At 47.6% G+C, this 17944-nt stretch overlaps 1 protein-coding gene across 7 annotated transcripts in view; it reads right to left on the reverse strand.

Annotated features, from left to right (window-relative positions):
- Positions 1-17944, reverse strand: part of TRAPPC9 (trafficking protein particle complex 9) — a 538722-nt gene that overhangs the window by 175872 nt on the left and 344906 nt on the right. For 5 of the 7 annotated variants that reach the window (XM_027598884.2, XM_027598890.2, XM_027598876.2 and 2 more), the window contains one exon: positions 9098-9208. The exons of 1 other annotated variant lie outside the window; for it this stretch is intronic. In XM_027598884.2, the coding sequence (XP_027454685.2) occupies positions 9098-9208 (111 nt within the window). The remainder of the gene's footprint in view (positions 1-9097; positions 9209-17944) is intronic. One more of the 7 variants, XM_027598866.2, reaches the window with a different exon arrangement.

Here is a 17944-nt window from a genome sequence, read left to right on the forward strand (position 1 = left end):
CCAATATGCAGCACAGCTTGGGGCCCTCTAGTCTGGCAGGAGTGAGAATGTGCAGTAGAAAATAAACACCAACCAAGAATCCATGGATATGCAGAAGAGCAAGACAACTGTAGCCAGGAGATCAGGGGGCACAAGGCCCGCTTGGCAAGTCCTGCAGGCATCCACTTCGCAAGCCACATCTCTGCTCTCCCAGCCTCGTAGTGGTGCAAGGAGGATGTGGGACATGGGAGAAGGAGGGACATGTTCCCTCTAGGGCTGCCTGTCTGTACCTGAGGGATGTCCTTCCACCCCGGGTTCCAACCGGTGCAGCCCAGCAACATGCTTCTCCCCTCTGAGACCCCAGACCTCAGGCATCCCGTAGAGTGGTGAGTATCAGCTCCATGCCCACAGTCGCCAGCTTCTAATAATCCTAACCCCCTGCCTGGGACGCCAGCCTCAGGGATGCTTCCTGCAGCTGCTACACCAGAGCCTCCCTGGTGCACCCCACACTCACAGTCACCTAGTTACAACCTCATGCCTCTGTAACAGTTCTTTACATGGAATCCTCTCTGTGGCTTCTGACTCCTGATGCATGAGACCTTTCTCGACCTCCACTTCAGACACCATTGAGGAGCCAGGGAAATGAGGCTCCAAAGAACAACTAATTACTTAAGCAAAACTCTGGGACAGTCATCTCCCCAAAAAGGAAACATGACCCCTCAAACGCATGCCCTTCACCCAGGCTGAGATGTGCTCCAGCCAAGGTGGCGAGGCTGGTGGGAACTGTTCCCAAGGTGTGACAAAGGGCACTAAAGACTATTTTCCACCTGGGGAGTCCACTGTGGGTCGTGGGTGGTGCTACATACTTGACATGCCTTAACATTAGTATTTGTAACAACCTGTAACAGGTATTACTGTCTCCATTTTAAAGAAAAGCGTTTGGACCTAAAACCATAAAAACCCTAGAAAAGAACACAATCAGCAACCTCTTTGACCTCGGCCGTAGCAACTTCTTCCTAGACATGTCTCCAAAGGCAAGTGAAACAAAAGCAAAAGTAAACTATTGGGATTTCATCAAAATAAAAAGCTTCTGCACAGCAAAAGGAAACAATCAACAAAATTAAAAGGCAGCCCATGGAATGGGAGAGGAGAATTGCAAATGACATATCTGATAAAGGGTTGGTATCCAAAACCTATGAAGAACTTATAGAACATCCAAAAAATGAATAATCTAATTTAAAAATGGATTTTTTGAACAGACATTTCTCCAAAGAAGATATCCAGATTGCTAACAGACCCATGAAAAGATACTCAACATCACTCGGCATCAGGGAAATACAAATCGAAACCACAATGAAGTACCACCTCACACGGGTCAGAATGGCTAAAATCAACAACTTAAGAAACAAAAGGTGTTGGTGAGCATGTGAACAAAGGGGCACCCTCTTACACTGTTGGTGGGAATGCAAGGCGGTCCAGCCATTCTGGATAACAGTATGGAGGTTCCTCAAAAAGTTAAAATTAGAACTACCTTATGACCCAGTAGTTGCACTACTAGGTACTTACCCAAAATATAGAAAAATACTAATTCAAAGGGATATAGGCACACTCCTGATGTTTATAGCAGCAGCATCTATGGTAGCCAAATTATGGAAGCAGCCTGTGTCCATTGATTGATGAATGGATAAAGATGTGGTGTGTGTGTGTGTGTGTGTGTGTGTGTGTGTATGGTGTGTGTGTGTGTATAATGCAACATTTTTCAGCTATAAAGAAGAATGAAATCTTCTCATTCGCAACAACATGGATGGAGCTAGAAGGTATTATGCTAAATGAAATAAGCTAGTCAGAAAGACAAATACTATATGATTTCACTCATATGTGGCTTTAAGGAAAAAAACAAATGAGCAAAGGGGAGAGAGAAAAATCAGGGAAAAGACTCTTATTTATAGAGAACAAACTGATGGTTGCCAGAAGGGAGGTAGGTGGGGGGTGGCAGAAGCAGCTGATGGGGATGAAGGAGGGCACGTGTCATGACCACCGCACCAGGGTGCTATACGGAAGTGCTGAATCATTGTATTATACACCTGAAGCTAATATTACACTGTATGTTAACTACACTGGAATTTAAATACAAGTGAAAAAAGCAAAATAAAATAAAGAAAAGCACTTGGAGGTTCACCAATGCCAAACCACTCGCCCAGGACCGCTGAGCCAGCCGGTGGCTGGGCCTGGACACGGGCTGGGGGAGGCTCCAGGTCTGTGCCCACTCCGTCTCGGTCCGCAGACAGAGCAGCTCCAGACCACCAACAGCTGGGGCGGGGGCACGTGTGAGGACCACCACCTCCTGCACAGGAGGGAAGACTCTGGTCAGGAACACAGAACAAAAGCCCACAAGATGCCCCACGTCTGAGGGTTCTGAGGACGAGCTAGCTGCATGGGGTATGGATCCAATCCAGTCATCTTTTCCTTTTCTCACAGGAAGGATTTCTCCACCATCTGAGTCAGCAAATGGCTACATGATCCAAGGTGCTGACTCCGCGACCCCACTGCTCCTCCAGGCTGGACTCCAGGGTTTCTCCTTGCTGCCCACCAATTGTCAGGGGCTCCTACCAATTCAAGAGCCATCTGCATGTCCACTAGGAAACTTGAAAACTGCTCTTTACAAGGGAAGCAGAGTGGGGTGGTAGAGGCTGCTCTGGACAGGGGATTGAACACCCCGGTTCTACCATCACTGCCCAGGACCTGCTAAACAGACCTGAGCCTCAGTTTCCCCATCAGTCAGCTGAAAGGACAAGAACATGTCAAGATGCTTTCTCCCTGCTTCTGGAAGCCACTTCTAAAGGACTCTCCCATATTCCTTCCAGATTGAAAAAGAAAATCCCCAAAGCCCTCTGACTCAGAATGACGGCAGGAGGGACCGCCCAGGTCAAGGGCACAGGCTCATCAGGTGCCAGGGGCAGGCTGTGCCACCCTGGATGGAGGATGGGCAGCAAGTATAAATATGGTGGAGGAACGCCCAGCACGAGCATGGGGCTGCACACAATGAGGTGCTCCCTGGAGGCCTCACGAGGTTCTTCGAGCCCATGAAGGAGCTCAACAAGACAAATGGGGTTACGGTGGCTGGGCGGGGTGGGGGGGGCAGGTGTGTGAGTTTGGGCTGTTCTAGACGTGGGGATACAGGAAGCTGCAGTGCAATGGGAACTAAAGCTGCACGGAGATCACCGCCACCCACTTCTGAGGCCAGGCGCTCAGCGGCCACAGGCACCCAGGCCGGTCCTCGCCATGCCATCGCCGTCCCTGCCTCCATGCGCCTGTGAAGATTTTGGTGAGATCACAGCCAAAAGCACTGGAGGAGGAGGTGACCCTGGCCGGCTCCTCGCTAGTCACCTCTCTGAGCCTGTTTCCTCATCTGCTAAGAAGGGATGACGATCAGGGAGGGTGGGCCACAGGCTGCAGCCCCGCCACAGATTAGCAAGAGATGGGAGGCTCTGGAGGGACCCCCCGCCTGGCCCGCTCAGCCACGGGGTCAGCATCAAGGCCAAGTTCCAGAGCCACGGAGGTGCAGCTACCCTCCAGGAGCGAAGGCCACACTCAGGTGCATGCAATGAGGCGGCTCTGCACGCGGCCAACCAGCCATCAACCTCCCCGGGGAGGGGGCGCTTGGACCCGCTGCTGCCGGGCCCGCCACGCAGGCAGTGCGTCCGTGTGATGGAGGGAACAAAACGGGGTAGCTTGAGGCACAGAATAACATCTATCACCAAAGATTAAAAAGATGCATACATAAATGAGGGTGGTCATGAAATTTAATTTTAATGGTTTGACAATTAAGCAAATAAACCACAATAATCATTATCTTAATTTACCAGTAAATCTGCCACTGGCAACATTGTATTTTCTTAAGGAAGTTGATGCTGTTTCACTCAGAAAAGCTTTCTATGGTTTCTGGTCATCTTTTGAAATTAGACTCCCAGCCTCAAGAGCTGCACACAGCTCCTGGAGAGAGGCCCAGTGGTCAATGGGCGGCCCTGGGTTCCAGTGGCAACCACTACATGACCCTGGGCAAGCTCTGACCTCTCTTACTCAGAGGCAAAAATGAGCACAATGCTCACACTTGAACTTCGGCCATGAGGCGTAAAGATGCTACGGACCACGCAAATGGTGTGCGCAACACGCTGCCCTCAGAGGAAAAGGGTGTTACTGCATCCAGCTAAGGCTGGCGGACGACATTTTGAACGTGGCGACGGATGGTGGGGAGCCCCTGGAAACGTCATCACTACAGACTGAGCATCCCGAATCACGTTTGGCAAAAGTGAACTTAACTCATCATCCCTAATTACAGAATGGATGCACCAACCATGCCACAGACCCTCCGGAGGGAGAGATGAGTCACTCGTTCCCAGAGGACCTTCTAAGGAAGAGATCAGGGAGATGAGACAGTACTTTCTACATCCGTTTGCTGAAATGCTGTTGCTTAAGTTGTAAGATTAGAAAGAGATCTCTAAGAAACATGGTAACGAGAGTGGTATTTCTGAGCTAAGAACATGAGCCTTCCATCGAGAACCCTTTCCTGCCACTCCTGAGAGCACACTGTCCCTGCACCTGGGCTGCCGTCCCCTTGTACACCAGCCCCACCTCACTCCTACTCAGTGTTCTGCTCGACATCAGCACCCCTTCCTCCAGGAAGCCTTCCCAGCCACCCCTCAACCGTTTGTGCCGGGTTTCTTCCTGCGTGCTTTCCATGCCCCTCACTGTGCATGCCAGTTGTATGTTTGTGCACCTTTACTCCACACCAACACAGAAGTGCCGCCTTCGCTCACTGTCTCACCTCCTGGCAGGGCCTGGCACCAGCCCGACGCTCAGGGAACATGTGAGGAATGAATTCATAAACACTCTGGATGCCAAGAACCCAGCATATTTCTCCATCTACCCTTCTTCTGCCGGCCTTCACACTTGACAGTGGACTTGACAGTGCTGGTCACAACTTACCGAAGGCTGCACCGAGTGCAAGGGGGAGAGGAACGGAACTGGTTCTTAACCTTCAGTCACCATTGCAAGCAGAGCCATGGAGTCAGGCAGATGCAGAGCCCACAAAGTGACTCTGATCTTGTACTCAGTTTGCTTATCCGTAAAATGCAGACAAAACCTCCCACAAAAGGACCATGAGGACTCAAGTACCCTCACTTCCAAACACACGGGCTCAGTAACTCTGCCTTCCATTGCTTCTTCCCCTGGGAAGCACACTGCTCCTACGTGCTCCCGAGGACACAAGCTCCTGTCCTGGGTGGGATGAGGTCACCCCTTTCTACCAGGAGGGGAGGAGCAGTACAGGCACCCCAACAACCTGAGAGGACTCGAGTTGGTCCCTCTCCTGGAGTACAGGCCACCCTTAAAAGGAAGTCAAATGCCTCTTGACCCAGGGCTGCCTGGGTTCTGGGAAGAGCAGGAGCAAAGCCTCACGAGTCCCAGGACCGTGGCCTTTCATCACAGAGCAGGCTGCAGGCTGTGCCATCTCCAGCAGCAAGCGCTCCGTCCACCCACTCCCCAGGCAGCAGTGGGAACAGCACATGCAGGTGGATGGATTAAACTGGAGTCACCGAGGGGCAGAGCCCGACCCTCTTCGGAGTGGCCATGCCTGGCCACCAAGAAGGCTTCTTCAGGAGTGGGCACAGCCTGAGGTACGCTGGGGACGGCTCCTCATGGGGGAAGGCAAGAGGCAGGAGACTGGTTGAGCTCAGGACTCCTGGAAGGGACAGGGCACTGAGGAGAAGCCTGGGTCCATAGGGACAGCACCCGTGGCTGAGGTCTGCAAGGCGCTTTCCAGTGCTGCCAGGTAAGGTTCAGCCACCTCTGCTTCCTCCGGCAGAACGATCTGTGAGCACTGGGACGCCCTCCCCAGAGGTAGAGCATGTGTCTGACCTGATCTAGGCAAGGCCAGAGACGTTTGGACAGAGGAAGGGAAGTACCTCCCTGCGTCCCCACAAACACTGGGCTCCCCAGCACTCACCACCAGTTAGTGGGGACAGCAGGCGCAGAGCCAGAGAGGACTTCCGACCTCTGGTTTACCAGTCCCACCACAGGCCAGCAAGATGCCCCGTCAGGCTGGAGCCCGGCTGTGGGAGACACCCGTCACCCTCACCACGCCTAGCTCCTGTGCTGGTTGGGGGGGGGGGGGTCCCCTGTTCACGCAGGCACTCCTGGAGCACCGCAGAGCAAGTTCTCCAAGTATCATTATTTACTGGGTGAATATTTTATGAATGAATAAAGAATGTGTGAGCTAGGAGCATAGAGAAATATGAATTTAAGAAAAAAGGTCAATAATGAGGATGCCTGAAGCCCAAGACTAATTTGTGATCATTTGTGAGACTGCCAACATCATTCAGCCTTCGACCGATGCGAACAATCCAGCTAAGAACAAGTTTAACGATTTATATTTTGTAACAACCGGTTTCATGTCAGTGTCATAAGACGACCAGATTTATGTCCTCTGGGATCTCAGACCACATCAAAACATCTGGACAATGACAGGTGGAGAGCAGACAGCTTCCTTCACGATTTGGAGAACAGCACAGGGCCCAGGCAGCTGTGGGTGGTGGAGACCCCAGGGGCTGCACGTGCGCCCTACAAAGGAGCCAGTCCTATGCCAGGCGCCAGACCCTGGGCTTGCCTCCGCAGTCCACATGCGGGAGCACAGGAGCCCCCATACAGCAAGTCCTCTGCAGGGGCCTAGACAAGGAGACCTCCAGGGGGGATGCCCCCAAGTCACTGGGCCTCAAGCTTCCGGCTATCAGCCCCAGTGGTCCTGCACTAGGGGCCACAGGGCCTGACCCTGCACTCACAGGCATCATTAACAATAAGCACATTAAATGGCAACACTCTGAAGCAATCTCGGAGTGGATTAGCACAGAAATGAATAAAGTGGTGTATTCATGCAACAAAATATAAATAGCAGTCGAAAGGAGAGAACTAGATTTATATTTATCTCCAAAGCATAATGCTGATTTAAAGTTATAAAAAGACATATTTTAAAAAAGACATATGTGATATAGAACCGCTTGTCATAAAAAACTCTGAAAATAATGTTTGGTTGTAGATATAAATACAGTAAAAGTAGCAAAACATGGTATGAATGATTCCATCGCCTCCCAGACCGCAAACCCCCCGAGGAGGGGGAGGAAGATGGTGAGACAGGAAGGAGGGCCGAGCTAGTCTTCCCCGTGTTTTTTCCAACATCGCTTTCTCCCCAACGCTTTCTTATGAAAAATGTCAAAGACAATGTTGAAAGAATTCTTCCGGGAACACCCTCGATGCCCCTCGCAAGAGTCCGCACCATTAACACTGTACTCTGCGGCCTATCATCTGGCCTCTCCACTTCCCACCCCTCGTCTGTCATTCACCTCAGTCCTCAGGCATTCCAGGGGCCACCGAGATCACACAGTCCTCCCAACGCCCCAGCGGCATAGCTGCACTTAGAGATCAACATTTGTGCAGTTTTCCTTTGCATGTAAAACTGACTTACAACAAAATGCACAAATCAAGTGCACATGTGAATTTTCACAAATGCAAACACACGTGCAGCCCACACGCACATATCAGGTTGTACCCCAAGACCTTACCTGGAAAACCCCCATGCCACCTCCTGTTCAAACCCCAACCCAAGCACTCCAGAGGCAGAGCTTTCCAACAGTAGACTAGTTTGCTCCTTCTGGGACTTCAGGTGAATGGAGTCCCACGGTAGCTGCTTTTCCCAGGGAGGCCCCCTTCACTCAGGGTTCCATTCCTGGAAGTCACCCTACTGATGTATTAGGAATGCGCTAGGTTTGGGTGCTGAGTATCATTCCATTTGCAGGAAAAATGCCACCCTGTGTTTATCCGCTCTCCCGTAATGGACATCTGGGCTCTATTTTTTGGCTATGAGCATTCTTGTGTAGGTCTTCTTGTGAACAAACACTTAAACTTTTTCTGAATAAATTACCGGAGTTGGAACTGCTGGGCACCGAGTAGGTGGTATGTTTAGTTTTGTAAGAAACCGCAGACCCTCTTCAAAGCGGCCGCACGTGTTCACATTCCCGCCAAGGCACGCGAGTTCCGGCTACTGGACCTTCACACCCACACTCGAAACTGGAGGGTCTCTTACTTCAATCGTTCTGGTGAGTGTGGAGTGAGTATACATTTCCCCCATTGACTCTGTTAATGTTAGCTATTTTTTAACATTTTATTTCCTTAAAATAAGGGAAAGACACAGACAATACAGAGAAGGGAAGGAGGGAGAAAGACAGGAAGAGACACAGAGAGATCCGGGGCAAATAAAAGCTAACAAAGTGCTTTACGTCTGGGATACATGTGCCTGGTTTCTAAAGTGTTTTCTCCACATGGGAAGTATTTTGCAACTAAAAATAAAAATTGTATTCCACCTCCATCTTATCCCAACGATAATTCCATCTATACAGGCATGCCCCCAACATCCAAGCCGGGCTTAGAGACACAGCGGTGGATCTGGGGAGAGACCAGGCAGACAGGGGGTGCCTGGGGAAGGGGTCTCCAGAGCAGAAGAGCATCTTCCCAAAGTCAGGGAACTCTACCCGCCTCGGGACATGCCCACATGGCCTGGCCTCACTCCTGGTCAGCCCTCACTTCCAACTCAGATCCTGCGAGGCCCGGCCCATGGCTGACTCTGTGCCAGGGCCTGGCAGAGCCACCTTTTTGCCCTCTGGGGAATGGGCTTGGGTGGCGCTGCCCCTCTCCCAGAAGTCTGAGCCATGCCTGCCTGTTTGTGGAATTCCTTCAAGGGACTTCCTACTGATACTGACAGAGGCTCCACAATCAAGACCAACACTTCCCAGATAACAGCTTTAAGAACTGAAAAGTGAAGTCTTGTCCAGGTGCCTCAGGGTCCTGGGGCGGGGCAGGGGGGACCGGCGCCCTGGCTTCCTTAGATGGATGCCACTCAGCTTCACCCTGACTTCACACTTGCCTCCAAGTTGAAGCCACTTCAGAATCTTTCACGGAACCTGAATCACGACCAGGGTTCCTGTGAGGGGGAGCCAAGCCTGCCCTCCCTCTGGGATCTCAGAGGGAGGCTCATCCCCGCGTCCCCCAGGCAGGAGGTGGGGACACTCACCGCTGGTACTCGCCGGCATGCAGGATAAGCTCCTCGTTGCCGCGGGCACGGACGGTCAGCTCGTGCTCCGTGGAGTTGAAGACATCCAGGAGTAGGTGGCACTGCCGGCTGCTGCACAGAGGACAAGAGAAAGCTGAGGGTCGTCTGGAAGCCAAACGAGAGCAGCTTAGATGTTTTCTCCTCCCAAAAGACCTCCCACTGCTTGAGGATGTCAGAGGTGCAATTTATCACAATGGCACATGCCCCAGACATAAGGATCATATGCACTCACTCTGAGCTAACTGAACTCTACAAAATGGGTTTGGGCAGCAGATCCTCCCTGGTCCTGGTGACACATCCATCCAGCCCGGCATGCCCCTGACAAACCAAGTGGCCCTGGGAAGGTAACCAGAGTTCTCCAAGCCTCGTGTATGTGAGGACTAGAAACCCGATCCAGAAGTAAGACCACCAGGGGGAAAGCACGCGGCACACGGTGCCGATCACCAAACACTGCGTCCGAGTCATGACCCCAGCAGCAGGTGCCTGCTGCCTTCTGCAGGTATGGAAAAAGGTGCTGGGCACTGGCACGTGGAGAACCATATCCCAGGTATGTGTGCGCACCTGCTGTGAGCCTTACACAGACTACACCTTCCTTCTCTTACGAGCTGTGAAGATACTGCAGGTTTACTCACTCCCACCCTCCCGAAACCTCCACCCCATCACACATCACTGGTCCAGAAGGTAAACACTAACATACTCAAGCTCCCAGTGCCCCCTGCCACAGGGAGGTCCCCAAAACAAAGTTCTAGCCAATAAGGATAGGCTTCTGGAGGCTTTTTATCCCAAGAAGACCTGTCCCCGAGGGAAGAAGGCATTCACCCCTCAGGCTCCCCATTTCCTCCCTGCCCACCCTGCCCCGAGATGAACAGGATGCCAAGCAGCTCAGCACCCATTTGGAGGCACAGAGGCTATGGATCCGAATGGGGCCAGGAGGGGTCTGGGATGCCGTGACGTCTTCAGTAGCTGAAGTGGCCCCTCAGAGCCTCTGGCCCTCTGGACTCATCAACTACACATGCAGAACAAACCCCAACCACACACACATTGTCCGTGCTAATCCCCATTTGGTAGACTCCTGTTACAGTTGGAAGGTTGCCTAAAGCTCAGCCAGTGTCTTAAATACCACGTACCCCAGCGGGCACAAGGCAAGGAATCAGTAAGTGTGTGCTGATCTGGATGGGACAGCCGTACCCATGACCAGAGCAGACAGAGAAGTCAGCAACGGACGCAGAAGCCATTCTGGAGCGGGGCGAGTACTTTCTCACAGGGAAAAGAAAGACTCAGAAAAGCATCTGTGCACTGGGTCTCCTTCAGCTTACTGTGTCTTCAGAACATGACCCTCCCAAGGGCATCTCAATTCTCAAATTTACTTCTCAAGGCTTTGCCGGTAGCAAAGGAAGGGAGGAGGGCAAACAGCCCCGTGTGCTGGGGCTGTCGGCTCTTCATTTCATCTCGACGCCCTCGAGGCTGTCCTCCCCAGACCCGCGCACAGGTAAAGAAAGTGATGCTCAGCACATGGCCACAGCGCCAGTAAGGTGACCGACACCGCAGACACAGAATTCAAAATCCTGTGCTTTTCGTGTAGATGGAAACAAATATCCCAAACCTTGCTGTCTGCTCTTTCCAGGGAAGGGAACTGAGGCGGAGAAGCGAGCAGTGCCCTGGCAGTGCACACGCACACACGAGCACACGCCCATCATCACCATCAGAGGCCACGGGGCATCTGTAAACGCCGATTATTCAAGACGTGAACACATAACCCACGTGCAGGGGAGGAAGGTAGGGCAGCAGCTCTCTTGTTTCTGCTGTTCATTGCTGTGAGGTGTTGTATCACACGTCCTCAGAAAAGCTGGCTCACGCTGGTTGATTCTAGGTTCCTTGGGTGGGAGTGTTTCCCCCAGAGGTTCAGCACTTGGAAAATATTCATTAGCTCTGACAGCTGCATACAAGAGGCCTCTTCACTTGGCTCACAGAAAAATGAGCTTTCAAGAATGAAGATCTATTCTGCCTTTGTCATAACTTCATGAAATCTTTAATCACAGCAAAATCTTTCATTGGGAATGGGAATTTGTAAAACATTTATCAGAGGAAGAAAACTGAAGTGATTTTTAAAAGCAGGGAAGAAAAGACTCAAATATATGTTGTTTTCACTCACAGAATGTAGCAGCTAGAAAACTGCACGGGAATGAGCAACAGAACATCACACTTTTTTGTCCTCTATTTTTTCTGACTCACTGAGTGTGGGGGCCTCCTCATCCAGTGTTTCTGCTCCTCCTAATTGTTGGCATCACAATGTACTGGAAGATCTCTGCTTTCTATCCATCGCTCATAAATTAATTCCCTTTCCTAAACTCCAAAAGGAGCATTTTGTACCCACCATAATGTCCTTTACTCTGTGTATCTTTCTGCATCACTTTGGATGATCTTCTTAACTTTTATACTCCATCTGAGCTTACAGTTACTTTTAATTCTAGCTTACTGTTTTGTCTTTTTTTTTTTTTTTTTTTTCCTGGTTCCATCCTTCTGAAGTATAGGGAAACCCAGGAAAGCTTCCTGGAAGAACTAGATTGGAGCAAGTCTTAGAAGGACAGGCCCACCTGCCTGGGAAGGGGACGATGATGTCCAGGCAAAGAGTGGTGCATGTGAACCCACCTCAATCGAGTATGTGTGCATGGTCTCCTCTGTTGAGAATTAGGAACTGTGTTAGTTCCTCTAACAAATACAACATCTACTGAGTACCTGCTTTGTGCCAGGTACTGTTCCAGGCCCTGGGAATATGGAAGGGAACAAGAAAAATGGATCGTCACTTTCATGGAAATCACACTCTTGTGACAAGAGAAGCCTGGGAAAGATGAGGTGAGTTTACAAAATAAAATGTTTAGTCACTTTGTAAAGTGAGGAAAAATACATTCTAAAGGTTGTTAAATAGCAGGTAAAGACACATCCATACAGCTAATAACATTCTTATATATCAACTAAAAGCAGTTATAAAAGAATTTTTTAATAAAGTTTATTTATAATAGCAATGCATTTAGGAATAAATCTTTTTAAAAATGTTTGCAGAATGTTTACAGAGAATAGTTTTAAAGTTTTTGGTAATGGTATTAATGACAATGAATAAACACAGAAATGTATTATGCTCAAGGATGGGAAGACAATATGTTTAAATAAGTCACCTCTTTTGAAATGTCTATAAAGTCAATGAAACTCAATACCAAATCCCAACAGTTTCAGTCAAAAAGTCAACACACTGATTCTAAAATTTATATGTAAGACCAAAGGGCCAAGAACATACAGAACAATGGTCAGGAAGATGTTTGGAAAGGACTTGGCCAACCAGATATCAAGTGCTGTTATAAAACTGTAGTAATGAAGGCACTGCTGGGGGCAAGGATATAAAAATACATGGAAAAAAACAGCCTAAAAACAGATCCATGAATATAAGGCAACTAGATATATGACTGAAGTAGCAGTACTGGTTAATGAGAAGATTCAGTAAATAGTGCTGGTACACATGGTTAGGCAGACACACAGAGAAATGATATCCCTACCCCACACCAAAACAAAAATAAATTTCAAATAGATTGAATACCTAAATGTTAAATTTCAAATAGAGCATATAACTAAATGTCTAAATCCTTTAGAAGAAAATATAGGTAAATCTAAATCCAAACATATCAAGAATTACATTAAATATAAATGGCCTAAACATTATAATAGAGACTGTCAGAAAAGACTAAGAAAACAAGATTGAACCATATGTTACCTAGAATAATCCACTTTAAATATAATGATATAGATAGGCTAAAAGTACAAGAACAGAAAAAATATGCCAAACAAATTATAAAAAAAACCATTATATTATTATATTATATTAGTATTAGATATTAGTATTATATTAGTATTAGATACTTCAGGGTATACTTTCAGAGCAGGGAAAATAAGCAGAAATAAAGAGGTAAGTCATATAATAATAAAAGCATTAATTCACCAAGAATACATAATAATTCTTAACATAAATCCACCTAGCCTGTTACAGAAGCTTCAAAAATACATGAAGAAAAAACTGAGAGAACTGAAAGGAGAAATGCACACAATCACAGAGTTGAAGACTTCACTCCTCTCTTAGCAATTTGACATAGCAATGTCAACCCCATCAACCACCTGGATCTGACTGACACTGAGAGAACACTCCATCCAAGAGCAACAGAACACACATACTTCTCAAGCATTCAGCAACATTCACCAGGAAATAGACCATATTCTAGGCCATGAAAAAAATTCCTAATGAAAACTATGTTCACAAAAGCACTATACAAAGGTATTTATAGCAGCTCTACTCATAATCACAAAAAGCTAGGAGCAATCCAAAATGTCCTTCAGCTAGTGAGAGAATTCACAAACTAGGGTACACCTATACAGTGGAAATCTCCTCAGCAATAACAAAAAAAAAATCAAACTATTGATATACTCAACAATATGGGATAGATCTCAAAATCAATGAGGTCAATGAAAAACCTCACTTTCAAACGTTTATATATAGCATGATTCCATTTATATAACATTCTGGGAAAGTCAAGACCGAGACGGAGAACAGATCAGTGGTCACCTGTTGAGGGGTGGGGCAGGGTAAGATTATAAGGGGTAGTACAAGGAACAAATTTTTCGGGGGGTGATAGAACTGTTTTTTATCCTGATTGTGGTAAATACATAAATCTGCAAATGACTTAGAACTCATAAAACTGTACACCAGAAAGCCAATTTTATTGTATGTCAATTTAAATTTTTTTAATTGATGCAATTAAAAAATTAACATCATGATGAGTCTGATGGGCCTTAGTGCATAAAATTTGTTGTGAATACAAGTTTTGTAGCTTGAAGGCTGTAACGTCTTAAGCAAGTCATTTAATTTCTCTGAGCCTCAGTTTCCCCAAGGGTGACAAGAATGTCTTTATCATAAATTATGAGGGGGCCCTAATGGAAAAATAGGTGAAAGTGCCTTGTTAAACTACAAGAGGAAAAAAACTCAAGCAGAGTATTACACAGACATGAGAGGTGGTGCTTTTATTAGCTTGGTAGCTGTCAGTGGTGCAGCAAAGGGAAAGCACACAACCCTGCCAACAGAGCAATCCCAGCTAATTATTCAATATTGACTCAGCTCAAACTGAGCATGAGAAACTCCCAAGCCAAGGTCTGAGTCTATCTAAAAACCGTCATGCCTCAACCAGAAAGTAAGTGGGGCTCTTGCTCTCCTCAACCCCTCAGAATCTGGTCAATATCTCTGGGGCTGCCCAGGCTCCAAACGTTAATGCTCAGTCATCCCAAGGAGTGCAGTCAAGTGAGAAAACACAAAACCAAAATATGCAGGGATGGCCACATACACTGGTGGCCAAATTCGTGTGGTCTTTTATCAAAATTCTACAAGGCTTATTTTCTCAATCTTCTTTTCAGAAAAAAAAAAAAAGTCCCCAGTTTGAGTATGGCATGAAGTATCTCTGATTTTAACTTTTCAGTTAGTAAGTTCTTAAATACTGTTTTAAAAACTTCCCTATAAGAGAAGCAATTTGGGATGGTCATAATTACAAAGACACAGAATAATAAATGTCACCAAGACTGTGCAGAAACTGGAACCCTCAAATACAAATGCAAAATGATGCAGCCACTTTGCATAACAGTCTGGCAGTTCCCTAAATGATTAAATATAGAGTTACTGTATGATCCAATAATTCCACTCCTAGGTACACCCAGGAGAAATAAAAACAATGTCCACACAAAAACTTGTACATAAATATTCAAAACAGTATTATTCCTAATGGCCCCAAAATGGAATCAACCCAAATGTCCATCAACTAATGAATGCACCAAAAAATGGAGTACATCCACATAATGGAATATTATTCAGCCCTAAAAACGAACGGTATGATGATACTTCACTATGGATGAACCTTGAAAACATTATACTAAGAGAAAGAAAATAGTCACATACTGTGTAATTCCAGTTCTATAAAATATTTAGACCAGACAAATCTGCAGAGACAGAGTAGAGATTTGCAGTTGTCTGGGATGGGTGATAGGAGCCACTGGTAATAGGTACGGGGCTTCTTTTGGGAGGATGGAAAGTTCTAAATTTAGACTGTGGTGATGACTGAACAACTCTGAATCTACTAAAAACACTAAATTACAGTTTAAGTGGGGGGACTGTATGGTATGTAAATGATGTTTCAATAAAGATGCTTAAGTAGAAAGCAACCATTTGAGAGGCTGAGCGCTCCAAGAAACATGCTCACGGCTCGGTCACAGCACTGTTTCATCTTCCAACAGACCAGCACCACACCATAGCAGCTGTGAAGACCCCACCACTCAGTGTCCGTTCCATCGTCTAACCTGTACTCATAAGGCCCCATGGGTAAGAGACAGGAGCAAGGAAGAGTGTGAGACAGCCTCGGGTGACTGTCACCAGGTATGTGAGCTGGGCACGTCAAGACACCTGTGCCTCACAAAGATAACGCATAATGATGAGCACGTCCAATGTGGCTCTTCATTTTCTGGGAATGATGACAAGCTGAATTCAAAGAGGATTGCTTATAGAAAAGTACTTGCAAATAACTACCTGAAATCACTTCATGCGTCACCATTTGAGATTCACTTTACGATGATTAAACAAACGAGGAAAACTTTAAAAAATGCAAAATGCAAGAATTCTAAACATAAGGTTGCAAAGAAACTTTGGCCAACTGTGCTTTTATAGCATCTACCTTTACTCATATGTTCAATCCCTAAATCAAACATGACGTAGGCACTTTTTTTTAGAAAAAGATTTTTTTTTATTTATTTGAGAGAGAGCACATGAGCAAGGGGAGAGAGGGGGGGAGAAGCAGACTCCCTGCAGAGCAGGGAGCCCAACACCGAGCTCCATCTCAGGACCCCAAGATCATGACCGGAGCAGAAGGCAGATGCTCAACTGACTGAGCCACCCAGGCGCCCCGTGACATAGGCACTATTAACTGAAGTTTATAAATGAGACTTCTAAAATATATTAGTGTATATTATTTGTTAAATAGAAAAACTTTGTCTTTAGTATAAGTATAGTGTTATAAAATGAACATCAATATGCAACATTTAATGATATAATCATCTATGATAAAACATGGATCACTTAAAACTATTGATTTGAATAACAGTTTACGTATCAGTGAGACATAAAAGTACCCTCAAGATACACCTGTGAGCAGAAACAGAAAACTGGGAGGAAGTCCCTGGGAGGTGGTGCACCCAGAACCAGAGAGTGTGAACTACGGAGTCAGCGTCAGTCTCGATGTTACATCCAGCTGCTCTGGCCCACGACAGGCTCGGTCCCACCTCCCGGCCTCCACAGGTCTATAGTATGTTAGTAGAGCTGGAAAGACAGCGGAAGGTGTGCTCATCATCTCAGAGGACGCAAGCCAACAGCTGTTGGGGGGAGGGGTGGATGAAGCTCCCTCTAACCTGACGTGCTAACTACTGATGGCCATGGCACCTGGAGGCACGGGGGCTGTGCGTGGCCGGCAACACCAGCCAGACAGGTTCTTCAAGAAGCAAGGCAGCCCTGGGGCGCCTGGGGGGCTCAGTTGGTTAAGCGACTGCCTTCGGCTCAGGTCATGATCCTCGAGTCCCGGGATCAAGTCCCGCATCGGGCTCCCTGCTCAGCGGGGAGTCTGCTTCTCCCTCTGACCCTCTTCCCTCTCGTGCTCTCTATCTCTCATTCTCTCTCTCTCTCAAATAAATAAAGAAAATCTTTAAAAAAAAAAAGAAGCAAGGCAGCCCTCCTCATGTCCCCCAGGCACTCCGCACAGCACTCCACACAGCCCGGCCTCGGGGACTGCTGGGGAGGTGGCGCAGAGGCAGTGGCGGGCTGCCCTGTCTCATGGCCCGCACACATGGGTTCACTGGCTGGACCACCCCTCTGCATCTCCCACAAGGCAACAAGGCGAGTCCTCCACCCTGGGCTTGACCATCCTCCTGGAGGATCTGAGATGGGAAGCAACCACCAAGAGCAGTGTCTGAACGATACAAGCCCCCCCAGAGGAAGGAGGGCCACCCCTGCTGCAGATGTATCAGGGCTCTCCTGGGCATGGACACCAGAGCAAAGCCCAGGACACACATTCTCTGAAGGGCTTTATTTGGGAACCAGTCCTCTCATGGCCTACTACATCTCGTTGCCATTAAATACCTTGCTATTACCTGTAAGTTGAAAAAAAAATTGCCAAGTTCATTAAATATTACAAAGGAGTCTTAATTTGGCACTTAAAGTAATTCTTTTCAATATTTTCTACATTTCCCAACTGCAGACCTATTTTATATCCTACTGGGGAAGGTGAGATGTGGGCTGCACAGGATCACCCTGTACATTTTTTGCAACTTCCTGTGAACCTATAGCTATTTCAAAATAAATTGAAAAAACACAGATATGGGGTCTGAATCAGCCCAACAGAATTCCAAACATCATTTCATCTTCTGTCATCTCAGGAGAGGAGGAGGAAAGAGTCTTTTGCTCCCTAGGTGTAACTGGTAATAAAGCCTCATGTGCGAAAGATGAAGCTGCTCTCTGGGGCTGGCTGGGTAGGTGGGGCCAAGCCAGGCTAAGACACGCCCCCATCAGCAGTGGCTGAGATCCACACCAGCGCCCCACCACGCCTCTGCGTGTGCCCCCCTCTGGCTATTGCTTCCCATCACAGGGGATGATACAACTCCCCTGTCCCCACACCCCAAAAAACTCCTGTCGTACCTCCTGTAACCATCCTCAAAGTTCACACCATGCACTGTTCACATCCC

This window comes from Zalophus californianus, chromosome 4 (genome assembly GCF_009762305.2).
Source record: "Zalophus californianus isolate mZalCal1 chromosome 4, mZalCal1.pri.v2, whole genome shotgun sequence".
Lineage (NCBI taxonomy): Eukaryota > Metazoa > Chordata > Mammalia > Carnivora > Otariidae > Zalophus > Zalophus californianus.